Raw genomic sequence first — 26,578 nt, 5'->3', positions numbered from 1 at the left:
TCTCACCTGCTTTTGGAAAATACTATGAGGATCTTGTATTTCTACTTCTCCCATCAACTCAGGTTCTTGCACATAAATCTGAATGGCAGGTGTTGATGTGGAACAATGGCCTTTGAAGGACAAATTTAATTCCTTTTAACCCTAATCCTCCAGATTGGCTGTTTCTGTTCCTGGCAGAATTGCTGAGTGCTCTGCTGTACTTGTTCCCAGCCTGACCTTAGTGTCATTCCTCCTTAGTCCCATTGAATCAGTGAAGTGAATACTTCAAGCAAAGTTTGTGTGTCACTTGTCACTGTGTCATGGATGACACAGGTGACATTGGTCCCTTGATCTCTCCTTTACATTATCCACATTATTATCTCTATATTATCTTGCTTCACTTTGCTGGTCAAGATCTACTCGCTAAAAATTAAAGGAAAGAAACAGGTCCAGTGATACCAGTTGGTTTTATTTATGATAAAATTAAGAAGTGACAGCAAGTGAAATGAAATACAATTATCTAAACTGCATGCTTCACAGTCTTAACTATCCAGTTGAGGAATTTCTTTGAGAGAAGAGTATAGATGCCAGGTCCTCGAGGGTCCCCGCATTTCCCTGGAATGCCAAAGGAGGTGATGCCTCTGAGGGAACCGTCACATATCAAAGGGCTTCCAGAATCTCCCTAGGGGAAAGCAAGAGGAATAGTGGATACCGGTATTAACCACGACCACTAGCAGAATGGAAGCAATTCCATTTAATGTGGAGCATTTAAGCTGAAGATAAGACCAACCTTGACTTACTTGATAATTAGTGCTTAAAAAATCAAAATGATCGGGTATATTTTAATATTTTCAAGTTGGTTTTCTAGATTTGTCTAAAGAACCAGTGAAGATTGAAATGAGACATGTATTATTGTTTGAATTATCTACTAATTTTGAGACATTCTCTGCTTTAGAAGGAAACTCTCTTGGCATTTTCTCAAAATGCTTAATAATTCAAGGGATAAAATAGTCAAATGCAGATGGGACACTGAGGGAAAGAGTAAAAACCATGTTTTCTTGTTCCTCCGGCAGATAATTGTCTTCCCAAAGGAACAAAACCAAAGCAATCTTTTCCTTCATTTTCTCAAATAGACAGCGATTGCTCTCTGAGGCTCCTTTGAGAATCCAGTTGGAAGCCGCTGGAAGTCAGTGATTACACTTTGGAGCTGCCTGGCTCCACCAGCAGGGAGGCTTCAGTTAGCTGTAGGTCCCTGCTTTATATTCTTGTGACCGAGCCACCCAGTGTGTGACCTTGCATTCTCTCATGGAACTCTAGAATCAGTATATTTCAATGTGTTTAACGTTGAAGTCCTGATCGGTGGTTTCCCTGCTTTGGCTTTAGGGAGGACTGGTGGGGCCAGATGGTGGGCCATTGAGGCTTGTAAATAGAGTTCTGCAAATGCAAGGCTCTGCGGAACCAGCTCCATCCCAGTGAGGTGAGGAATGACAAGCCAGGACTCAGAGCTTACACCTTGTCACATGTTCTTCTACCCTTGTCTTTAAGCAGATCCCTGTCCCAGCCCTTCTAAGGGGATACTGGCAAGGAGGCTTCCATGATCTCTGGTATGGGTCATGCTTGGAAGTTGTTTCCTGGGGGCTGAGCTTGGTTCTAGGAGGTCTATCCTGAGATCTTCAGTCAGTCTTGGGAATGCAGGCATTTCAGACTTGCCTGGTTAAAGGGCAGAGGAATTTTGGGGGGGTGGTTACTGAGGTAGAGAAAAGGCACTGAAGGCCCTAGAGGTACCCTGACTTCAACTCTCCTGTTATATATTTTTTAGTTTTGATATATTAATATGAAAAGTGGAAAAAATTATGTATTTTTCAGTTTCATATATTAATATGAAAAGTGGAAAAAATTGTTTCTCAGTGGTTTTTGATATGAAATCAAGAAGATGTAGTAGTTCAACCCATGCACTAGCAATGAACTTGCTATTTTTGATGAACAACTCACCTGAGCTGAGAACATGAATTTATATGACTGGAGTTTTATCAAACTCCTTTGAAAAAGTGCTAGGACCCTGTAGAAGTTAATGCCATGACAAGACAAAGCATGAATTTATGTTCTCTATATCTGCATGAATTAGTCCAACAGCTAAAATTTGGGGTCCTATTTCACTTACATCGCAGGAGTCTTTTCCACCTTTGAGTGTTCCAGCACAAATCATATTCAGTCCAATCACAGGTTGATAATTATAATGCCCTTGATCATTGCAGATTTTTCTGTCTATGACAGTGACATTGACTTCTCTCAAAACATCAGACGCAGGTGAATTATTGTGAAACTTTCCCCACCCTGCAACTCGACACATAGTTCCGGGCTTCACATCATCCCCTACTTTAGGGAGATGAAGGATAGCCACATTTTTATTAATTGTTGCTTTTTTGTTTAGCTGTTGGAAGACAAGCAAAAAGAGTTACAGAAGGAGATAATTAAAAGTGTCACATTTTAATTTAAATTCTAGCCCAACCCTCAGGGACCCCCTTATGCAGCTCTAGTCTGTATCTATAGGGACACCCAGAAAGGTTTCCACATAGGTGGCCAGATTGTAGGTGCTTCTGTGACTTTTAAATCAATCAAAAGTAATAATCAAAGGTTTGTACCTTTAGAAGTTTAAGATCACCCTCATGTGTGTCCTGGTCATAGCATGGATAGGGAACCTCTTTCTTAACAAACATTATCTGTTTTTCAGGCTCTTTCTTGGTTATTGAGTGAGCCCCAAGAATGACCCGGGATTTTTTGTTCCTGAAAACAAAGACAACACTGTTAATTTGGTTTAATCTTTAAATCAGGATATGAGCATATTATGTGCTGATCAGTTTCATTGTCCCATTTGTAAATATGCTTGCTGTGGAAATACTGGTTTGTGGCTCAGAAAAAAATGTGTACCTTAAAGAATAAAAAGTAATTTGTTTACAAATGTATCATCAGAATCACCTGCAGCTTATTTATAACACGCTGAACTAGGTTCATTGAAAAACAAATAATAAGAGAATTCCATGGCAGCGAAGCCAAGTCTTGGGATTTTTGTTGGGGTTTTAGTACTGTACCCTCCCAACCCTGCTTTAGTTGTAATAGAGAATTGGGTTCTAGATGACTAGAAAACAAGAGGTCTCAGTAGTCTAGAGACAAAAGCAAGACACTTAATAGATGTAGACTAATGCAATGAAGAAATCTTTGTGAAAGAACAACAAACTTAAATGGGAAAACTTTCAGAAACAGATTGCTTAGTGGAAGAACTGATTTGCATGGTATTGAGTATGTGTATATTGAGTGGATGGTGGTCTGAAGAAGGGGCCCAGGATTCTTTTACTCCTCCATGCTAAAGGTCATTTTGGTTAATAAAATCAAAATACTCTCTGATGTATTAATGATTAAGGCCATTATCATTCACAACGTAGTATGAACTACACCAACCATATATTCACACTGCCGTTTTTCCATTACACAGCTGATGTTAGTCTCACTTAAGACACTAGCACAGTGCTTTCAGTAGAGTACATTGTGATGATGAAATGGTCTAAAGGTCTGCACTGTTCAGTATGGAGCCTCATGTAGGCTGCTGAGGACCCGAAATGTGGCCAGTGAGACGGAGGAACTCAATTTGTAATTTGATTTAGTTTTAATTAATGTAAGTAAATATATATTGCCACATGTAAACTTACATAGCCAATATGATAGTGGCTATCTTAATAGACAGCCCCGTGTTTAGAGGCTTGATTTAAGGAGTAACGCCCAGCCCTGACAGAGGTTAGAAGTGGTTGACAGCAATTAAGAGGTGGCTGAAAGTGAAAGAAGTTCATAAGAAAAACAGGAAGGCATTCAAAAGAAGCTTTCTCTACTTGACAGCTGTGCTCGGGTCCCTGAGTGGACCGAAGTGTTCACCCTTCCACACCATCGTGAAGTCAAGACCGGAAGCAGCAAAAACTTGCAGCACCTGAACCCCGTGGCTCTAGAGGAGATCTACAGAAAGAGTCTGGATGCTGCTTCCTCATTGGTCTGATTCTTTGGGGCCGAGCCTGGACTCAACTCCCTGTTGGAGCAGACAAATTGCCAAAGATATAAGTGATGTGAAGATCTTGTGGTTTTAGTGGTATTTACTCTATTCACTAATATTCCCCCAAATTAGACTATCTCTACAAACATTTTTTAAAACCCAAGCACTTACAGGACACAGTGAGCTGCAGTCAATACCCAGTCTTTTGCAATCAAAGCCCCGGCACAGATGTCTTTCCCTTGAAGCAGCACCATGTAGGGTCTTGAATGAGGAGTCACTTGATTTCCTCCAATAATTTTTATAGAGAAATCTGTTAAAAATTAAAAAGAAAAAGGCAAATCATATCAGTGCCCACCCCAAAGAGCTCTACCGAAAGCCATGTTTCTAAGAAAACTAGACATGATTTTCCCACTTAGAGAGGAAGGGAGATGAGAGCATCCTCCCCACCTTCCATGTGGATTTCAAATATCTGAATGTAAATCCCATTTGTGTTGGACTCACTGAGAAGGCCCTGCCTTTTCACCCACAGAAACCATGCTGTTGGCAGTTTCAGGGATTAACAGGCTGAGAATCTGTCACAACCACTGAGCTCAGGCCTCAGGGCTTGCAGAGGGCAGACAGCTGTGCATTGGTCTCTACCAGTAACCATTGCTTTAGGAGCTGCTGGTGATGATGGCAACCTTGTGTATCCTCCCACCCCTCTCCCTTTCTAGCCAAGTATTAACCTGGGTAAGCAGAGTGGCTTTTAGAAGCCTGAAAGCTGCCCTTTTCACCCCAAGCCCTTGCAAAACCCAACAGCTTAGAAACTAATAATAGCATCTTTTAGCTGTGACCCTACCCATGAGTTCTTTGGTTATTCTGAGACTTCTGCTTATTGAAGTTTGCATTCCCTCATTCATAAATTGAGAAAATAATATCTATTGTACCTGAAGCTCCCCTTCCATCCAGATTGAACCATAAGGTTTAATCTAAGCCCTTTTCTAAGGAAGGGAGGAGAGAAGATTCTCTAAGGAGAGGATTCTGCCTTAGTCAAATGTCCTTGGTGGTAGACCAGAAGTATAGATTCATTATTAGAGAATAGTAAGACCAAAGCACATGGCAAACCATCCACGTTGCCTGAGAGGCTCTTATGCTCTTGTGACACACTCTCAGCACTCCACCTTCCTATACCAGATGTTCTTGGAGTCTCCCCAAACATTTCTCCTCGCCACTGGCTGAGAACCATGCTTCCTTAAATAGGGCACAGTGCTTGTTACCCCATTATTAAAACCAACTCATTGCTGGATTTACACTAAGTCTTAAATGATGAGAGTGGGGGACGGGGAAGAGAGTGTCCAGAAAAGCTGTAATTCCCAGAAGGTAGTTGGGAAGGGGAAGTCCTAGGCTCTAGAACTAAAATCATAAGGAACTTAGAGAAACCAAGAGAACTTCATCCACATCTCAATTTTTTTCCTGGGATGGATCATGAATAGATGCACCTTTGGACCTTTTGGGCTGCAGAAACCATAACTCAATAGAATACTCCCTTTTGCAGAGCCCTGTGTTTAGTGAGTACACATGCCACCTCAAAAAAGTCCACATGTCCTGCAACCTAGCAGGGTTGGCAATAGAGTTCAGAGCAGGCAAGAAGCTTTTAAAATTAGCAATTCTTGATCTACCCAGAATCAAAATAAATTAAAGTCACTGGGGTTGGGGCTAGGACGTCAGTATTGTTTCAAAACCCTCCAGAGGATCCTAATTTGTAGGAGGATTGAGACTAGCTGTCCAGAGCATCAAGTCTGGCTTTGCTGGGTCTGTTCCCTTTATGAGCCCACACAGCTCTCTCTGACCACAAGAAACAAAATGGAGCAGAACTATTTATTATTTATAACTTAGATGACTGATTTCTTGAATATGGGTAAGCACTTTTGACTGTCATTTACGGTTGGATTACCTCATTGTGTTGATTCTTATTTTGTGGTTGGCTTTATTCCTTTGATAACTATGTAAGTTTAAAAGCTAAAGCTTTTAGTGAGCTTTTTTGAGATGGCATGTGTGCTCACTAAACACAGTTGTTCTTAGAAACAATGATCAGTACACATATGTAAACTAAAAAAATGTGCAGTATATTTATATATGTATTTGCGTGCAATATATTGTATATGTGCAGTCAAATTGTAACAATTCTACCTAATAAAACTGAAAAATGAGAAAAAAAGTTGGTAATAAGGAGCAAAAAAAAAAAAAAAGATATAATTGGATTTTTAAGATCTGCTCTGTTTTCTCTCTGTGATAGTGAACTTAATGTGCCCGAATATAGTCATGCTATATACCATGCTTACGGTGCTCTGCCCATCCTTTGTTCCAAATGTCCTGCAACCTTGTTATTGCTAAAATTTCTTCTCATTTTTAGGTTAAAGATAAACCAGAGAACTTCTTTGAGAATTCTGGTAAGATAGATTGTTGCATCAGCCCCTGCCCACCACTCCCACCTCCAAAGCTGCTGAGCCCTGGGGGAAACTCATGGCTGCTCCACCCTTGTCAGCACAGTTCAGCCTAGCCCCAGAGCAGAAAAACTGCCTAGAAGGTTTTTAAGACCACCAAGAGCTACCCAGGGGCCATTACCCTTCTAGTGATAATCCCACGGCTTTTACAACATTTCAAACTGATGCTCATGCAGCTCACACAAAACCAGGCATGTTGTTTACTACTTCGTACCCCAAAGAATTAGCTTAACACGAAATACTATAGCACCAAAGAATCTATGTGGGGATGTCCCCAGTGTCCTAATGTATTCCTAAGGAAACACTAGCCTAGAGAAACCGATAAGAATTCAAATCATTCCTGATGTTTTGAGGGGTGTCTAGCTCAGGTTTGTTTTAATTGTCTTTAAGACTCTCTGCATTTTCTGCAGCAAGAAAGACTGAGGCACCACTATTCCTTTCCTGAAAGGTACTATTTGTTTTCCTAATGTAAGAGTTCTCTGTTTGTTTATCTACCTGTTTTTACATTGGCAGTTTTCAAGCCACAAATTGAGGGCCATAAGCACTGGCTGTTCTGTTATCTTTCATAAAGAAATTTTAAAGAAGAAAGAAGGATGTTTTTCCTTCTAAAATAAAGACATATTTAGAATCCCAGAAAGAATGTAAAGGCTTGGCAGGGTGGGGTGGGGGGAAATCTCCTCTTAGGACACTTAGCTGATATTGCCAAAAGTTCATTGTGATCTGCTCCATTTTACTTAATGGTTATAATGGAAATGACAAGAGTCAGTCTTACCTTCAGGAATGAGAAGGAGAAAAATGACCACTGAGAGAGTGGCTGCCGGAAAGGTAGAGTTCCTCATTATGGCTGGTGCCCCCACGTCAATCAATGAGAAAAGCTGTCTTCAGTTCTTGACTGACTCTTATTTATATACCGAGAGTACGAAGAATGTGGTTTCCTTTCTTTTCTTTCTTTCTGATTTCAAAGTTGAGTGTTAGGAAAAAAATACAAGTGAGAAGAGTGAATAATCACTCGATACCAGCAGATGTGTTTCCTTGGCTGGGGCTGAGGGAGAGGGTTGTAATTCTACAGGGAGGGTGGGGACAAGGGGACCTTGTTGCCATCAGAACACAGTACACAAGAAGAAACCTTAAATGTCTCAGCTGGCATTTCGAGGATTCTAGTTTTCATCATCAGCAGTATCATCTTCTGTGTTCATGAGTAAAAACTCTTCAAAGACTTAAATTAGAGCTTTAAAAAAGTCCTAAAAATTGGTCGCCAACCAAGTATATTTCTAGTTATCTTTTTTGGACTATGTAAGGAGTAATTGGCCAAGGGCACGTGGAAATGCAGGAAGGAGCCTTATTTATTCAAAAGCTCCTGCCTGGATTTTCCTTGCCCACTTGGTGGATGATAATTGATTGTGCTTCTGTCTGGACTCTGGCAGGTGAGGGCAGAGGCCGCTAGGGGTAGGGAGTGTTGGCTATTTCCAGCCCTCTGATTGTGTTTCCCCTGATTGTTTGATTTTACAACTTATGACATATGAAAGTGTCTCTGAGTTTCCCCTACCTCCCTTCCTCTCTTCCTTCTTTCCCTCCCTTCCTCTCTCTCCTGCCTGATCTTCCTTCTTTCTTTCAGGAGTTAGCTAAGAAAGGAAAAGGGAAGTCAGAAGCAGCTATTTTGTTCCAATATTGGGGAACATCTCACTCTAAGAAAGATTAACCTCAGTCCCTGAAAGAACAATGTTCAGTATGCTTTCTACTAGGAATGTCTTTAGCTCTTTCTCTGAGCTGAGGATGTGGTCTTCATGAAATTACATACGTATATATGGTCATATGTTCGATCACGCTGTTTGGTGTGAAACCAACCATCCCCAGACTTAACACCCTGATGACTTCAGAACCAGAGGATGCTTTTTCAGAAATCACATGACGTTGGAAGGAAGCCCTACTGAGACCCCTATGTTTCCTTTTCCCAGGTATTACTAGTGCATCAAAGATTAATTATTTTCAGTAAAGTGGTGGGATACCCTACTTCTGGTTCTGGTTAATAATTTTAGTGCAGACTTAAAAAAAATCAAACTTTGATCTACTACAACTGCTAAAAATTTCATAAAGGAAACATAGACAATTCTGTTTCTTTTTATGTAAATGTGGTTACTATTCCTCTATTCATGGTGACTTTTGATGCTTTATGAGATTTAATTTTACACACTATGAAGTTCGTTCATTTGAAATATATAATTCAATGGCTTTTGTATATTCACAGGGTTGTGCAACCATCACCATAATCTGATTCTAGAACATTTTTATCATTCCCTGAAGAAGCCTCATACCCATTAGCAGTCACTCTCCATTACCCTCCTCCCCCACTCCCCTACCCTAGGCAACCACTAATCTACTTTCCATCTCCTTAGACTTGCCTATTTTGGACATTTCCTATAGATAGAATCATACAATATGTAATCTTTTGTGACTGACTGTTTTCACTTATCATAATGCTTTTGAGGTTCATCCATATTGTAGCATGTATTAGTGCTTTATTCCTTTTTATTGCCAAATAATATTCCGTCATATGGATATACCACATTTTATTTACTCATTTAGCAATTGATACATATCTACTTTTTACCTATTATGAATAATATGGTTATGAACATTTATGTACAAATTTTTGTGTGGACATATGTTTTCATTTTTCTTGGGCAGATACCTAGGAGTGGATTCTTGGGTCATACGGTAGATATGTTTAACATCTTGAGGAACTTCTAAACTGTTTTCCAAAGTGGCTGCACCATTTTACACTCTCATAACAATGTGTGAAGGAACCAATGTTTCTACATTATTGCCAATAGCTGTTACTATTATTATTTTTGTAGTTGCTCTCTAGTGCATGTGAGGCAGTTTCTCATGATAGATTTGATTTGTATTTCTTTAATGTCTAATGACAAATGTTGAGCTTCTTTTCATGTGTTTACTAGATATTTATAGATTTTTTTTTTTAATGGAGGTACTGGGGATTGAACTCAGGATCTCGTGTTTGCTAAGCATGTGCTCTACAACTGAGCTATACCCTCCCTCTACTAGACATTTGTAGATCTTATTTGGAGAAATGAACATTTAATCATTTTTGCCTATTTTTGGATGGGTTTATATATTTTTTAAATTATTGAATTGTAAATGTTCTTTACATGTTCTGGATATGAGTCCCTTATAAAATATGTGATTTCTAAATACTTTCTCCCAGTCTGTGAGAAGCACAAAAGTTTTAAATTTTGATGAAGTCCAATTTATCAACCTCTTTTATCACTTGTGTCTTTGGTGTTACATCTAAAAAAATCATTGGCTAACCCAAGATCACAAAGATTTACTCTTAGATCTTCTTTTAAGAGTGTTATAGTTTTATTTCTTACACTTAGGTCTGTTTTTTAATTAATTTTTTTGTATGATTTGAGTTCATTTTTGTGCATGGTTTGAGGTTGGGGCCCAACCTCATTCTCTTGCATGTAGATATTTAGCTGTCCCAGCACTGTTTCTTAAAAAGACAATTCTTTCCCCATGGAATTGTCTCGATCCCTTTGTCAAAAGTCATTTTGCCACCAATGTTAGAGTTTATCTCTGGACTCTCAATTCTTCAACACTATCTTTTCTTATGCCAGCATCACCCTATCTTGATTACTGCATCTTTGTACAAAGTTTTGAAATTGAAAAATGTGTCCACTAACTTTCCCACTAACTTTGTTCTGTTCTAACAATCTTTTCCAGATGTTTTGACTATGAAATGTAAATTTAAAAAATTGTATGTGAAGACTATTTCATTCCAACTGTGAATGAGCCATTGCAACATCGTAAGCCAGTAGTTCTCAAAATGTGGTTTGTGGACCCCTGGGGGGTCCTGAAACATTTTCAGGACTCTGTGAGATTAAAATTATTTCTGTAATAATACTAAGACGTTGCTTAATTTTTCATCTGTCTGTTGACATTTTCACTGATGTCACAAAGGCAATGATGGGTAAAACTGCTGGTGCCTTAGCACAAATCAGTGTGGTGGCACCAAACTATACTAGTAGTCACTGTATTCTTCATTGTCAGCCACTTTCAGAAAAGAAAACCAATACCACTTAAGAATGTCTTTGATGAGACAGTAGAAACAACAAAATTAAAAAAAAAAATTAACACATCTTTACTCTACCTTTTAAATATTCTATTGATGTGGGAAGTGTGCAAAATATGTACGAGGCACTTAGGCTGCATATTAGAGTGCGGTGGTTGCTTTGAAGAAAAGCACTAGCGTAATTGAGTTGCGAACTGATCTCTTTCATGGAATACTATTTCTATTTGAAAAAATGCTGACAGACAAAATATGATTATTCAGACTTGGGTATTTGATAGGCATTTTCTCAAATATGAATGAAGTGAGCTTGTCACTTTAGAGAAAACAGCTGACAATGTTTGTTGCTGATGATAAAATTAGAGCTTTCAGGTGAAAAGTAGAGTTTTGGGGACATTTGTGTCTGCTATCACGAGCTTAACATTTTCTCAACACTTAAGGACTTTCCCAGTGAGACAGTAGTGATATTAAAAAATGCGTTTTCAAAAATATTGTGTAATGAATGTGTCAAAATTTGGAACTGGAAAATCTACATAACTCAGGGAATCAATATTTTTGAAAAGAGCAATGCATGCTGATACGTGCATTTGCATTTGAATTTGCTGTACTCTCTCCACGGTAGTAGAGGAGTGAATCAGCTATTGGGGGAAAAGGCCTGGAATCATATTGATTAATTAGTTACACAAATATTTATCGAATGCTTATTAGTTGCCAGACACAGTGCTAAATGCTTGGGGTAAGAAGCAAAGGTGATTAAGACAGAGTTAATCCTTGCTATGATGGAGTGTAGAGTCTGCTAAGGAAGACATTTATAAATATAATGATTTTAAGTTGTTGTTAAGTATCGTAAAGGAAAAAAATTGGGTGCTGAAATGAAAAATACTGGCGCAAAGTCTGTTCTAGAGATGGTGATCAGAAAAGGCTTTTCTGAGCAGCTGACGTTAAAGCTGAAACCTGCCAGATGAAGGGGTGCCAACCTGAGAAAACCTAGTTAGTGGGTGAGTGAGTGTGTATGCAGGTGTGAGAGTGCCTGTAGAGGTGGGGTGTATGTGAGCGTGTGTGTGTGTGTGTGTGTATGCGCGCGTGTGTGTGTGGACCCAGGGGAGACTATCAGCACAGCCTGAGTGGAGTGAGTGAGGCAGAGAGGTTACCTTGTGCAGGGCCTCGTACACCGTGGTAAGTTCAGATTTGTTCTAAATGTTTGTGAAAAGGCCTCTGTTATAAGACTTTTTTAAAAAAATGTAGGTACTGGGAATTGAACCCAGGACCTCATGCATACTAAGCATGCACTGTACCACTGAGCTATACCCTCCCACCGTTATAGGGTGTTTTGTTTACACCGTTTTGGAGCTGGATGATGCTCTCATCCACTCCGCTTGTGACAGATTGAGGAGATGGAGGCCCAGGGAGCGTGAATGGTGGCTTTAGAGTCCTGTGATGAATCAGGAGCAGAGTGAAGGTCAGGACATCTCGCCCAGGTTCATTGCTCTTCTTACTGTACCAGTCAGGGATGCAGATGAATAACTTCTGTAGCTGGGCTTCTGCTTAGAGAAAGTACGGTCCACTTCATACAAATTATCTTAGTGTTCTTAGTGGGGGATTGCTTAAGGCTGAATGCCTTGTATATAACAGGCATTCAATATTTGGAATTGTCTCATTAGATACACAGAAATGGCTATTTCTACATATTTTAAAGAAGAGGATATTTAGAGTTGGGGAGGGAAAGAGAAGGAAAACTGACATTTAAGAGACTATTTTTTTGTAAGTAAGGCTTCTGAACTGCTCCAGGCTTCAGCATCCTTCTCTACATAGTGAGGGAGAGAGTTGGGCTGGAGGCTCTCTGGGGCCCTTCTAAGCTTAGCAGTCTATAGTATACAAGGTCCGTGTGTGGGTTTCTGAAGCCACCCTTTTGATCACTTGGGGTTGTTTTGGCATGGGCCTTCTGCATGCTGGGTTTCAGTGAGTGGAGGTTGCTAGGTGTGCCTTCCAGGCACTGTACTTTGAACAACATGGGTTTGAATTTCAAGGGTTCACTTATATGTGGATTTTTTCCACTGGATATGTACTATAGTACTACATGATACAAGATTGGTTGAATCTGCAGATTCAGAACTAGGTATGGAGGACCAAATATAAAGTTGTCCTCGATTTTCCACTGTCCAGAATGTGGGTGCCCCTAGCCCTTGCCAATGTTCAAGGGCCAACTGTACAAACAAAGGTCAGGGTAAATGGACAGGGAGCACGAATTGGAGGTGTGTGCACTGCGACTTTAAACAGGGAAATTTAGGAAGGTATGTTGAGAAAGTGACACTTTAATCAAGATTTGAAGGATAGTACGGTGTTAGTTATGAAGGTATCTGGGGGAAATTTTCAGGAATAGGGAAAAGCCTTAAGTGGGTTCCTGGTGAGTATCAGGAAGAGCAGGAAGGCCATTGTGGTTGGAGAGAGTGAGTGAGGGGAGCACAGAAGGAAATGAAATATGTTGGGAGGAGTGTTGGGAGACAAAACTGTTTGCCTTGTGGGACACTGTATGGACTTTGCCCTTTCCCCCGAGAAAAACGGGAGCCATGACAGAGCTGTGAGCAGGGGAGAGACATGAGCTGAAGTGCTTGGACAGGATCACTTTGGCAGCTATGTGGGGAGCAGACTGAAAGGGAGAAAGTTGGAAGGGTAGGAGGTGATTGCAGTGATTCAGGATGGAAAGGATGGTGGGCTGGACCCAGCAGGCAGCAGCAGTGGTTGTGAGAGGTGGCCAGATTCTGGATGTATTTTGAAGGTGGGGCAGGTAAATTCCCTTGCAGAATGGATGTGCAGCGTAAGAGAGACAGACATCAAAAAGACTCTAGAATTTTTGGTCTGAGCTATTGGGAAAATGAAGTTGCCATGAAATAAAATGGGGAAGTCTAGAGTTGAGGCAGCTTTGAAGGGGAGGATAAGAGGTCTGCTCAGGACAGGTTGTGTATGAGATGACTACTAGGCATCTGAGTGGAGTTGTAGGGTAAGGCGGCTGGCTATGGCAGCCTGGATTTAGGGAGATCTTTGAGCTAAAGACAGATTAGGGAGTTATTAGCATATAGATGGCACGTTGTCTCTAGAGTCATAGAACCTGGATGCCATTGGAGAGGGAGTGACGGTCCCAGGATTTAGCTGTGGGTCACTCCAGCATGAAGAGGTAGAAGAGGATGTTCCAGCAATGGGGACTGAGGAGGAGGGACCTGTGAAGTAAGAAGAGGGCCAGGAGAGTGTGGTGTGCTGGAAACTGAGTGAAGCCAGTGTTTCACAGAAGAGGAAGAGCTCAATGGTCAAATACTTCTGGGAAGGCAAGTAAGAGGGGACTGAAAACTGACCATTGGATTTAACAAGGTGAAGCCCTTGATGAGCCATTTCTGTAGAGTGTGGGGCAAAAGCCACGTGGGAGTTTCAGAGAGAATGGAAGGAGAGAAACTGGAGTAGGGACACCTCATTTGAAGAGTTTAGACACAGAGCAAAGCAGAGAAACCGGGAATTGACTGGAGAAGAAGTCTTGTTTTCTTTTTTCTTTTTAATATGGGAAGGATAAAAGCATGTTTATATGCTTATGGGAATGAGAAAAATTGAGGCCATGGTGGGGGTGGGGAGGGATGCAGAGTCGCTGGAGCTGATGTCTTTGAGTAGGTGGAAGTCCATGTTGCAGCGTGCTCTTAGCTCAAGCGCTGGAGGCCTAACCCATGTACCCAAACCTGGAGGAGATGGACGTCTAAAATGGAGAGCAGATTTATCACACTATTGTGTGACAGAAAATGGTATTTTTTGTTTGCTTTGGGCACATCCTCTTTCAAAGCACATCAGCTTAAAGGTAGAAGGTCGCTTTGTTACATAGGATTTTATAACTCCCCTAACTCCCATCCCAAACCTGGGTATTTTCTTCCAGTAAGTCTTTCCCTTGCTAATCTACTGATGTCTCTCTCAAAGGAACTGACACAAGGCCTTCAGAATCAGTATAATTTTGCAATAATAAACACTGGTTCTCTTTTTCAGAAAGTGGTCTATCCCTCCTGTCTCTTTTCATTAGACATATTGGTGGTAATAGAGAGAGTTAGGTTACAGAACAGCTTCTTTTAGTTATGACCCAGTCTCTGGGATGCCCTTTGGAGGTGCTATATGATCTGCTTCTTCTCAAGTCTCTTTAGTGGCACCTTGATAACTCCTCCCTTTGGGTAGGGTGCTTTGGTAGGGGCTGTGCACCCACTGAAAGTTGCTTCTTCTAGTTTTAGTCTTAGAAGACAGCTTGTTTTTTAAAAATTGAGATATAATTCACATACCATAAACTCCACTATTTTAAAGTGTACAATTGAATGGTTTTTGGTAGATTCACAAGGTTGTGCATCCACAACTACTACCTAATCTCTGAAGATTTCCATCCCTCCAAAAAAGAAATCCCATACTCATTAGCAGCCACTCCCCATCCCCCCTTCCCTCTACCCCTTGGCAACTACTCATCTGATTTCCATCAATCAATTTGCCTATTCTGGACATTTCCTACACATGGATCATACATTATGTGGCCATTTCTGTCCGGCTTCTTTCACTTAGCATAGTGTGTTCCAGGTTCATTTGTGTTCAGCTGTGTTCATACATGATAGCACGTGTCAGTATTTCATTTCCTTTGTGGTTGAATAATACTCCATTGTATGGGCGTACCACATTTTGTTTGTTCATCGGTTGATAGACTACAGATCGTTTCTACTTTTTGGTTACTAAGAACAATGGCACTATAAATATTCATGTACAAGCCTCTGTGAGGACATGGATTTTCATTTCTCTTGGGTATGTACCTAGGAATTGAATTGTTGGGTCATATGTTAACACTATGACCTTTTGAGGAACTGCCAAACTGTTTTCCACAGTGTCTGTGCCATTTCACATTCCCAGTCAGCCTTGTATGAGGGTTTCTCCACATCTTCACCAACACTTGTCTGCTTTTTGGTGATAGCCATTCTGGGAGATGTGAACTAAGATGACGGACCACTCTTGACTTCACATTTTGGGGGTGCCACCTGTTAGATCCCTTTTTGTTACTATTTCCAGTTTACAGGTGTGAAAATAGAGGCACAGACTGATTTCCTGCTTCAGATCTTACACTTTTTAGTGATGCAGCTGGTGTCTGACTTATAGACCAGTGATCTTTCTACCAGGCTGTTGTGATGTCTGTGGCATTCCAGCCAGGAATCCGAAATTTGTATTGGTCTGTCTAAATACAGAAGAGATCTCAGCAGGAAGACTCCAAGGGCTAATTATGATGGCCTCCGGGAGTGCAAAATATTATTTCTTTCTCCCCATCACCTTCTTAACACAAGAGACAGCCTTACTCTGTATATGTTCTTTAGAACCCAAAGCAGATATCCTCCTATTTATGGATTTCTCCTTGTTTTCTACTGGACTTCAAGCACTTTGAGGACAGTAATCAAGTCTTAGTATTTATAGAGCTGGACATAATGCCTGGCACAGGGTGGGCCCTCAGGAAATGTGTAAGAAATTAAATTGGATAAATTAGCCAGGATTATAAAAGAATGAGTTTATTATAAATCAGCTTTTTGGAGAAAGAGCACAACAAAAAGATGAGATATAAATGGTAGGTGATAAAACAGTCATTTTTACGTTGTAATTGACTATACTTCAATTAAAAAAGCCATTTTTTCTTTATTATGTATCACTGTTTATTAAGAATAACATAGAACTAAGCTTAGCACTTGTATATATATAATTTGACTAGCTAAGGCAAAATACATATCAAGATACGGGCTGGACTGAGGCTATTGATCTATGCAATTTTAGTCTTCTTGTAATTTATAAGTGATGCAATTGCCCTGAACTATCTCTAACCTCAAATTCCAAATTTTCCAACTATCTAAAACACACACTGACTCTTTTCCACTGTATTTATAGTTAGAATTTTTGTAAAAAGTTTAATTCTATGAAAGCATGTAGTAAGAAGTGAAAAAAAAAATTCCCTTTATCGCTCTCCTTACTCCCACACTGAGTATCATACCAGGCTCTAAATTCCTAAGGCCACAAATATTTTGGAGCTTCATTTGGAAGAATGAGAATATTTTAACTTTTCCTGAGTTTGACTTCCTTTAAAGGATGAACACAAAGGTGACAGTCATCAAATTCTGCATAAAACAGAGAGTCACTGAACTGGGGAACTTTTTCTCAAGGGACATCTCTTGCCATGGATAGAGGCATGTGATGAATCATTCTCCGCTAATTGTGGATGGATGAAAGCAGGAGGTCATTTCTTTCATTGCTGATTTTGTCCCAGACAGGCTGTCATTTGTATACAAGGTTAAGAGGGTTCTGAGGTGCAGACAGGTCAAGTTAAAACACTCTTTGCCTTTCAAAATTTGTAGATACTGTCAGGCATATGTAGAATAGATAAACAAGATTATACTGTATAGCACAGGGAAATATATACAAGATCTTGTGGTAGCTCACAGCAAAAAAAAAATGTGACAATGAATATGTGTATGTTCATGTATAACTGAAAAACTGTGCTCTACACTGGAATTTGATACAACATTGTAAAATGACTATAACTCAATAAAAAATGTCTTAAAACAAAACAAAACAAAACAAAACAAAACAAAACAAAAACCAAAAAGCACTCTTTGCTTGACATCTCCAAGTGGTTAGCTCAGTTTTCTACTTTGAAGAAAAAATGTTATATGGCTCCTGCAATGGTTTTCTTTATCCAGTTGAGGTATTTTTTGGTAAGGAGTGTGTAGACGCCAGGCTTCTGGGAGTTTCCACACTCCCCAAAGGAAGTGACACCTCTGAAAATGTTATCACATATCAGAGGACTTCCAGAATCTCCCTGAAACAGAAAGTCATATGTTTTAAATAGGAGTGCTTTCCAAAGATATTTATTCATCTTTTATTCACTCATTCACTCACACCTTCTTTCTTTCTTTCCTTATTTAAAGCCTAGTTTAATATCTCTTTTATTATCTGCCCTCAGCATCAGCTAACATAGATTTGTTTATGTTTTCCAATTATTTTCCTTCTGAAAAAGGCAATTCTGGAGAATATGTGTAAGCTCATTTCTATCAGTCAAACAAAGAAGGAATAACAAAGGAAGCCTTTCACAGTGAAAAATAATTGGCTTCTTCAGTCTACTTGCGTCTGTTTTCCTTGGTTATAGATGTTAGGGGGAGAAACTGAATACTGGGGCTACTGGAAAGCTTGAGATGGGATATGAACTACCCTTTGCTCTGAAGGAGGACACTAGCTAAGCCATCTCAGATCAAGGAATACTTGTGATAGTTCAATTTTTATGGATCTTTTCCAGGGCTCATCAGACTTCATGTCATATTCTCTCTGAACTGGATCTTCCGGATAATGAGTTCCAAGAAGGACCAAACCCTGATCAAGCCCATTCCTGGCACATGGAAAGGCAGAACAATGCAGGAGTTGGGTCAGATGGCCCTGCTCCAAATCCAGGTCCACCCCACCGACAGCTGAGTTATCTAACTTGAGGAAGTTAAGTAACATTATATGTCTTAATTCCCTCATTTGTAAAATAGAGTTGATAATAATAGTGTCTAGTTCATGGGACTATTTGAGGATTAAATGGCATAAAGGATAGAACTTGATATAGCTCTTGGCACGTGGCAAATGACAGCTGTCATGATCAGCTTCTTTTTTTTAATTAAAAATTTTTTTCCTCTAATTGAGGTACTGGGGATTGAACCCAGGACCTCATGCATGATAAGCATATGCTCTACCACTGAGCTATAGAGGCTGTGGCCCTCTCCCTAAATACCCATCATGATCATTTTTGGGAGGGCTGGAGGGCATCTGTAAGTGGTGGTTAAATGGGATCCTGAAAATGATCATTAGTAATGAGAGAAGGCTCCCTGGGCAGAAGGTTTCACCCGAGACAAAGGAGCACACAGCTGCCCAGTGTCAAGCAGACGTTCATGCTGGCCTTGCCCGTAAAGTGTAATAACAATCGTCTATCCTGCTCTTCCTAGGTACCCTATTTAACTGGATTTCCTCTAGCCAACCCCCCCCACAAAAAAAAACGTTAAATTTTTAAATTTGCTTACTTCACATGAGTCATCTTCACCTTTTCTGCCACCAGCACAGATCATACTGAGGTTAACAACTTGAATAAAATTATAGTGCCGGGCATCGTTGCATATTTTTCTGTCTATCACAGTAATGTTGACTTCTCTCAAGACATCTGAGTTTTTGTGTGAGTTTTTTTTGGTGCTTCCCCATCCTGCCACATGGCACTTGGTGTGGGGTTTGACATCGTCTCCTGTTTTTGGTAATTGAAGTAGTCCTACAGCTTTGGTCATAGTTGCTTTTTTTTCCAGCTAGAAAAGAGACAGGAGATGCAGTTTTAGGCAAGGAGAACAGCAACTAAACCCAGAAAATACCTCTGACTGAAATAGACATCTTGCTTATTTGGCATGTTCTTACAAAGGACATGACTGAAGACGTGTTCTAACCGAATTGACCATCAGTAATTGATTTTTTAAAAATCACAGCACACCTTTCCAGGTGTGTTTTGCTAGGCTAGTCTAGGTAAACTTCAGTCCAGTTGACCTGCCAATGATGAAGGACATTGGTGGTGGCAGATAGGGTGATGGTTGAAAAGCTAGCTGTATTGGAGAACTCGGTCATTATTTCATTCAGGTGGTCTTAGGTTCATGAACTGACTGATGTTAAGACCAACGGAAGGAAACCAGGGCTATGGGTGCAGTGGGCGGTGTGGGCAAGGGGCCAGTGTCCTCATTTTCCACTTTAGTGGAAATGTGGCTTCCCCACTTCAGAGCATGTACAAACCAGCCTCACTGCGTTTGGGGGCTCACCCACACTCTGCCCTTTTCTTTCATTCGCCAAGCCCTCTTCCTGGCTTACTGCCTTGCTCTCTCTCTTTCAGAAAAGTCTGGGCTAGGAGGGTAGGGGGTGGGGTCAAAGTTGAGTACAGGGTAGAGGAAGATAATTGTAGTGCTTTCTTTTTTCTTGCCTCAAGCTCAGTTAGAAACTGTAGAGGGTCCTGGTACTGGGGATCTTCTAAAAAAACAGGAGCACAGCAGCAAAGGCCACTGTCCCATTCCTATTACTGCATTGCTTTCAGGCCCCCACTTCCTGACATTGGACAGTCCTCATTTCCTCAGTGGTCCCCCAGAGTTGCTGGTGTGCCCAGCCCCCACTGTGCTACATTTAGAAGGTGAAATGGCCATAGTTTAAAGTGTTTCCATAGAATATGACTTCAAATGCCCACATGCAGCATCTCTCCTTCTTTCCCACCCATGCTTTCTCACAGCCCTTAATACATGTTATCTGGCTGGGTGAACAAGGAAGGAGAACCCCCAAAAGGACTTCAGGTCTGAATGAATGTATCAGAATTGGAGTCTGGGATGCATGTGCTTATAGGGAGCAGTCCTGTTAAGCTCTCCTGGGGTCAAGCAAACAGAGCAGAGATGAGCACATCAGTAGGTTTTAACCCTGGAAGGTCAGCCACGGTGAGGTCCTGACACCCTCTTTATGATTTCTCTAGCAGCATCACCCTGCTGGCCACAGTGTCGGGGGGAGAGGGAGTTTCCTGACTCTACTTCAAGTCCAAGAACCCCCGCATCCCCTACTCACCCCATCCTCTTGTAAAGGTGAGATTTTTAGATCCTGAAGGAGACTTGACCACAGCTATCATTTGCCTGAAGCCTGAATCCAGAATCTCTTTCTTTGATGACCTCTCCTACTGTCTCACTTAATTCCATCCCTTATCCAAAATTGTTCAAGAAATATTTATTGAGGGCCTGCTTTGTACTAGGTACTACACCACACCTGGATCATGTATTGGAGGTCACAGAAGTAATTAGAAATGCCTATTCTTTGGAGCTTATATTCCAGTGAGGGAAGTAAACAAATAAACACAATCTAAAGTATATCAGAGGTAAGTGCTATGGAGAAAAATGCAGGAGGGAAGTAGGCCAGGGATTTCCCTCTACTGGGCGTGGAGGGAGTTGCCTTTCCCTGCCCAGGGAGGGATGGGAGGGAATGAGAGTCAGGGGAGGAGAGGTGACCTGAGAGAGAGGCCCAGTTTGACAATCTCAAGGCAGATAGTGTGGGAGTCATTGACAAGCATTGGGGGGCAGGGAATGTGGGGAGCTTGCCAGAAGCCTATGGAGCTCTCGGGCCTCTCTTTACTTCTAATGATGGAGGTGTGCGGATCCCCCTAGCTTCCTCTTAACTCCTGCTGGGGAAGTTCCTCTTCAGCCCCCTTTAGACAAGTGTAAATCTTCTGTTCACACTCTGCCTTCCAGTCCTGCCTTCTCTATTCTACTTTCTGCCCAGCAGCCAGATAAGCATTCTTAAAACAAGTCCAATCATATGACTGCCCTGCTTAAAACACTTTCCCATTTCCTTCCCCGTAAAGTTCCAACCTCTTCCAAAAGTTAACAGTCCCATGATAACCTCCTTTTCTTCCCTTCTTCCTCCAATGCATTTTCAAGAAAGACCCCTCTTATATGTGCTGTTCTTTCTGCCTGGCAGGGCCTCTCCTCTTTTTTTCCTGCTGACCCCTGTATCTTCTTTAAGAAAGCTTCTCTGACTGCCTGGACACATCATGTGCTTCTGTGAGCCCCCTTCTTAGTTATCTCCATCATTAATGGGTCTAATACTGCCAGATTAGAGCTGTTGACTTATTTGTCTGTCTCTTTGACTAGACTGTGAATGCTCTGAGGCCAGGATCTGATTACTATTTATCTTACAAGGAAGAGAAAAGCTTATGGGCACTCAAAGCTGGGCCATGATTCTTCCTGATTGATCATGAACACTCTCACAGACCACCAATATCAGACAGGGTGACCCTAAAGAAGGGAGCAAAACTCAGGCTGCTCTTATGTCACATTCAAGTACAGGCAAAAGCAAGGTCATCGTGCACACCACAAAAATGACCAGACAACCCCATTGGCTGCAATGAGTGACTGCTGCTTCTTATCAATCACCGATTTAGCCTCCTAGATAAGATTCTCTGAGATGCTCAGTCATAGAGTTATCCCAGTTCTCGACAACACTCAGCTTAGAGCAAACTCCTAAATCCTTGAACCCTCCCTCAAATCATCTGACACAAGCCCAAATCCTAGGATCAGCCTCATCTAACTCCCTTCCTGAGCCACCCCATTGTTCCTCACCATGTACAGAATCCCTTGTTGAGCAAGGATCAATAAATCCAACTTGGTTTGACTTGAGCTGAGTTGCTGGTGGTATCACTACTTTGGATTGACAGGTCCTACCATAGTAGGACTTTTGTCAATATCTGTTCAATTGAACTGAATTCCAAGGGGGGAACATCTGTGGCAATTGTGCTGGGTCCCAGCTGTGCTTCTTAACCCTACATCCTGGCATTAGCCAATCTTGGCTGTGAGGCCAGTGTGTAAAAACTAGTTTCAGGTTAAACTGACCAAATTGCAAAATTTTGCTATTTCAAAATCGCTATTGAAAAAAACATTTTTACCTGAAGGAGTTGAAGATCGCCTTCAAATGTCTGTGGATCAAAGCATGGATAAGGAATTGCCTTTTTAATGGAAAATATTTGGTTATGTTTCTTTTTATGGATTATGGAGTGGGCCCCAAGAATAACTTGAGGATTACCTTTCCTGGAAAAAACAAGGACAACATATCATTTATATGAAAGAATAGATGAAATTAAGCGCGAACTTAATTTATTAAATACGATCAGTTCTTTCAAGTGGTTTCCTATTTATAAACAAGCACAGCAAAGCCAGGGGAAAACATGAGGCTTTTTTCTGTTGGTGTTTTAGTGACTTTTTTACATAAAACTCCCAAGACATGTGTTATCTCAGATTGTTTCAGCTCCACATCTTTTTGAGGAAGAAGCAACAGGAAGAGAATCCCAGGCCATTTGGCAGAGGCAAGAGCATTGGGTTGTCAAGGCCTGGAGAGGTCTGCTTGCGTGCTGACCAAAGAGGGCTGCTTCTGGAAGAGGAGCTGCCAGTTTCTCCATTTGCCTTGGATTTGTGGAATCAACACTCAGAGGAAGAGACTAAACCCAAGAAGTAGAGACTCAAACTAAGAACAAAAGCAGAAGTAGCTGGTTTGCTTTTCTGTGTTTCGGGGAGATGGTGTATTTTGCTTGAATCTTCAAAGATGACAAAGGTTGAAAAGAGTCAAGGTTTTAATAGGAAGGATTAAAGAAATGCATTGATTTTATAATGAACTTTTAAAACTGAATCTAAACCAACAAATGCGCACACACACCAATAGAAGCAAACAAAGGAAATGAGCTAGCGCCAAGTCTAGTTTGTGAATCTAATGATAACTAATTTGGAAGAGGTGGGCATGAGCATTTCTTGATTTGCTGGATGGACTTTGCACCAAGCAGGCCTATTAGTTAAGCGTGCCAGTGGTGTGGTTTATTTATAGTGTACATTGTGCCCAAGTTCCTACTTGATAAATTCTTATTTGACACAGCAATATAATGTGAATCTGTTTGGCTCTTCTTTGTGGAAAGCTAGTTTTTAAGTCTCTCCTTTTATTCATGCAATTTATGCTAATGTGAGCAGGGAAATAGTAGGCACTGGTTACTAACAACAGGTACCGATGAAGAAAACAGCAGCATATCCATGTGATAAACATTATTCTGACTTTCAAATCACGTGAGGGAAAACATTAGTTTGAAATGGCTACTTTTTAAAGTCAGACAGTTAAATAACAGTAATTTCCCATCATTCAATTCAATATGTAGCAACATAAGATAAAACTAGTAATATAACAGAAAATCATTTGTAATCATTGAGGACACAATTTGCTTGACTGTGTAGAATATACTTATGGAAAAAGTGCAGTAAAATATAGCAGAATATTAACAGTGATTGTGTGAAGTTGATAAGATTACAAGGACTGTTTTCCACCTCTCTTTTATTTCAGAATGTTAAAAATTATTGCTATTTATAGTAAAAAATATCTTAAAATCGTATGAGAAAATGATCATGCATTTCAATTTTATTCTGTAGGATCTGACCTTTACTCACAGAGATAATTATAATCATAGTACATGGCATTGAATGTGCTTGTACACTTTCTTCTCTACCCCTACCTAATTTTGGTTTTGACTTCAGAGTCCTTTTCACAATCCTCCTCCCCGCCACCCCCAAACTGCCTGAGAATGAGAGGAGCTTGGAATTACTTACAGGTCACAGTGAGCAGCTGTCAACACCCAGTTTTCTTTGATCAAAGCTCCTGCACAGGTTTGCTGCCCTTTGATTAGAGCCATGTAGATTCTTGAGTGAGGTGTCACTGTGTTTCCTCCTATTATTCCCTCAGAGGATACTGGAAAAACTAAAAGAGGGATCCAGAGTGAAATCCTATCTTACCCAGTGCTGTTTCCCTCTGAGAAAGTTCTGATACAATGAATAGATCCAGAACGAGTCCATCGAGGTGCACTCTGTCAGGGAGAGAAGCTCAGAGCAGTCCAGATGGCGCAGGTCTTCTACAACTTTCCATGACAGCTCTGGATAAGAGTATCTTGAATTGTAACAATACTTCCCTTCCTCAAGAATTCAAAGCACCTTTAACATAATGTCTCTCCTTCCTATTCCCAAGAGGTAGAAAATGTCAGGCAATAGAGTTTCTTTTCTTAAAGCTCAAAAAACAAAAAGATTAAAGACTTACCCAAGACCACACAGTTAGAGTGGAGTGGGGAGAGTAGCATTCTCCAGTTTCTGCCATCCCTAGTCTATTCACTTCCTACTATAGGCTGCACTGTCTCAGCTGTGGGTTGGACACGGCATTATTAACCTTAAAAATCTCATGTATTCCATGGTGAGATTATTATTTGCAAAGATAGTTTAGTGAACTATATTCAAATCAAAGAAAAAGCCCAAAACTATAGTAACAACAATAATAAAAACATCTATGATTTACCAGGCACCAGTTAGTTCCAGACACTAGCTCTGATGCTGACTACAATGCAAGTTGGATGTTACGATTCCCACATAGAGGTAAAGAACATGAGTTCACACAGGGCAATTATTTTGTCCAAGTTCACACAATTAATAAATGGCAAAGCAGTGTTCTAATCCAGTTCCACATCAATCCAATCAAAGAAAAAACATATTCTTTCCATTGTAAAGCACTGTTTTCCTGAGGTAGTGGTTCTTTACCTTTGTTATTTTTGAAATATAGAGTCTTTTGAGAAATCTAGAGCCATCTGATAAAATACAGACACACATATGCATATAAATATTTGCATACAATTTTGGGAGAGTCACACACTTCTTGATTCCCACCCATGGCCTTGAAGGAGCTCATGGATTCCACAGCTTTAACTTATGGTTACCAGAGGGAAAAGGGGTGGGAAGGGATAAATTGGGAGTTGAAGATTTGCAGATACTAACTACTAAATATAAAGTAGATAAACAACAAGTTTCTACTGTATAGCACAGAGAACTATATTCAATACCTTGTAGTAACCTATAGTGAAAAAATATGAAAAGGAATATAGGTATATATATGTATGACTGAAACATTATGCTGTACACCAGAAACTGACACAACATTGTAAACTGACTATACCTCAATTTAAAAAAAAAGAAAAAAAAAAAAAGAATCCCAGTATCATTGAAAGTATCATTGAGCTATAAGATATCATACTGTGTGGTTAAGAACATGAACTCTGGGTTCAAATTCCAGCCCTACTGCTTACTAGCTGATGACTTTAGCAAATTGATTTGACTTCTCTGTGCCTTAGTTTCCTCATACGTAAAATGGGCTGATAACAATGATACTTAAGAAAAGTAAATGTTAATATTCATAAAAAACTTAGGATACTACTATGCTTAATTGTAAATTTTATCAAATGTTGGCACATATGTATAGTTCATTGGCTTATTTTACATTGATTTAATTACTTTCTTCACTACCCCCACCACTGGAAATAGACACAAATACATTCTGAAAACCAAAGTTTCAAGATTTATCTGAGAGCTATGACTATTCAGTTGTGTCTGTATGACTGAGACATCCAGTTAATAAGTAATCTATCCATTCCCAATTTAATGGCTTTGCTGGATTTCCACTTGAAGGTTTTGCTCTGTAGATCTGGCCTGAATTTATGAGAACCTCCAGATATAATTAATGCTTATATATTTTTGCTGTAGACAAAAGAGAGTATATTTTTATCATAAAAAGCCAATATGCCATTTAGATAGCAAAGACAAAAGGTAACATGAAAAATTTTTGGAGATTAAGTGATGATTTCTTTTTCCCTTTTACACAATATTAAACATAATTTAAACTAATATAAAATTCTCTTTTCTTATGAACAAAACTGAAAAGTATATAAAAATATGTCTTACCTCCAGGAATTAGAAAGAGACACATGGCAGCAGGAAAAGAGAAAGGAAAAGGAATTTCCATGGCTTCTGTTTCTCACTTATGGAGACTATTTCGTTTTAGGTATTGACTTAGTATTATATAGTGAAACACAAAGGATGTGGGTTTTTTCTTTTTTTTCTTTCTCTGCAGTGCAGCTAAAGATTTTGGTGTCTTTTATTACTGGAAAATGTAACTTTATTTTAGAGATGGTGTGGTTACTTATTTGTTTCACATTTCCCTCAGGGTTAGACCTCTCCTACCTTAAAAGGCAAATATGAGACCGTGGAGACTGTGATCAATTAAGAACATTAAATAGAAAATTTCTCTTTGACAACTTTTTCACTTTCAAATACGAGTTTACTTTAAAAAGCTGAGAATTCAATTCGATATCAGAAATCGTTTTGAAATAGTATCTTTAAACCTATTCAAGTGGGGAAAGGACACATATTGATGCATTTATTGTTGAGAATGCTGGGTAATCATTGAAGGAAAACTGAGGTTAGAATCTTAATGCACACCATTCAACTAAAGCACTAAATGCACTAAAAGCACTAAAAGCACTAAATAAAGATACAGATCAATATTTATACACAGGCAGAAATGACA

At 40.0% G+C, this 26,578-nt stretch overlaps 2 protein-coding genes and 1 non-coding gene across 3 annotated transcripts; all 3 read right to left on the bottom strand.

Annotated features, from left to right (window-relative positions):
- Positions 1–429: 429 nt before the first annotated feature.
- GZMA (granzyme A) lies at positions 430–7,511 on the bottom strand. Its single transcript, XM_006185929.3, has 5 exons — positions 7,271–7,511; positions 4,187–4,325; positions 2,622–2,763; positions 2,141–2,410; positions 430–661 (listed from the first exon to the last, which is right to left on the bottom strand). The coding sequence occupies exons 1-5, from the start codon at positions 7,335–7,337 to the stop codon at positions 500–502; spliced, it is 780 nt and encodes a 259-aa protein (XP_006185991.1). The 5' UTR covers positions 7,338–7,511; the 3' UTR covers positions 430–499.
- Positions 7,512–11,825: 4,314 nt separating this feature from the next.
- TRNAT-AGU lies at positions 11,826–11,897 on the bottom strand. The gene has a single exon. It is a non-coding gene; the product is annotated as a tRNA-Thr (tRNA).
- A 5,207-nt stretch (positions 11,898–17,104) lies between these two features.
- On the bottom strand, positions 17,105–26,054 carry LOC102504596 (granzyme A-like). Its single transcript, XM_032467654.1, has 5 exons — positions 25,954–26,054; positions 23,788–23,935; positions 22,092–22,233; positions 18,673–18,945; positions 17,105–17,438 (listed from the first exon to the last, which is right to left on the bottom strand). Exons 1-5 carry the CDS (start codon positions 26,012–26,014, stop codon positions 17,286–17,288), a joined length of 777 nt encoding a protein of 258 aa, XP_032323545.1. The 5' UTR covers positions 26,015–26,054; the 3' UTR covers positions 17,105–17,285.
- Positions 26,055–26,578: the final 524 nt, after the last annotated feature.

Source organism: Camelus ferus, chromosome 3 (assembly GCF_009834535.1).
Source record: "Camelus ferus isolate YT-003-E chromosome 3, BCGSAC_Cfer_1.0, whole genome shotgun sequence".
NCBI classification, from domain to species: domain Eukaryota; kingdom Metazoa; phylum Chordata; class Mammalia; order Artiodactyla; family Camelidae; genus Camelus; species Camelus ferus.
The sequence above is the reverse complement of the archived record's forward strand: the minus strand, read 5'-3'. Positions and strand labels throughout refer to the sequence as shown.

What these genes read in the sequence shown, in the direction of transcription:
- LOC102504596 (XM_032467654.1), bottom strand. Translation starts at nt 26,014, where the DNA reads ATGGAAATTCCTTTTCCTTTCTCTTTTCCTGCTGCCATGTGTCTCTTT. An exon ending in GCGATCTTCAACTCCTTCAG is followed by an intron (nt 18,946 to 22,091) that starts GTAAAAATGTTT and finishes TCTCTTTTCTAG; the next exon opens with CTGGAAAAAAAAGCAACTAT. An exon ending in GTGAAGATGACTCATGTGAA is followed by an intron (nt 17,439 to 18,672) that starts GTAAGCAAATTT and finishes TTTCTGTTTCAG; the next exon opens with GGAGATTCTGGAAGTCCTCT.
- GZMA (XM_006185929.3), bottom strand. Translation starts at nt 7,337, where the DNA reads ATGAGGAACTCTACCTTTCCGGCAGCCACTCTCTCAGTGGTCATTTTT. An exon ending in TCTCCTTCTCATTCCTGAAG is followed by an intron (nt 4,326 to 7,270) that starts GTAAGACTGACT and finishes AATTTTTAACAG; the next exon opens with ATTTCTCTATAAAAATTATT. An exon ending in GTGATCTTAAACTTCTAAAG is followed by an intron (nt 2,411 to 2,621) that starts GTACAAACCTTT and finishes GTCTTCCAACAG; the next exon opens with CTAAACAAAAAAGCAACAAT.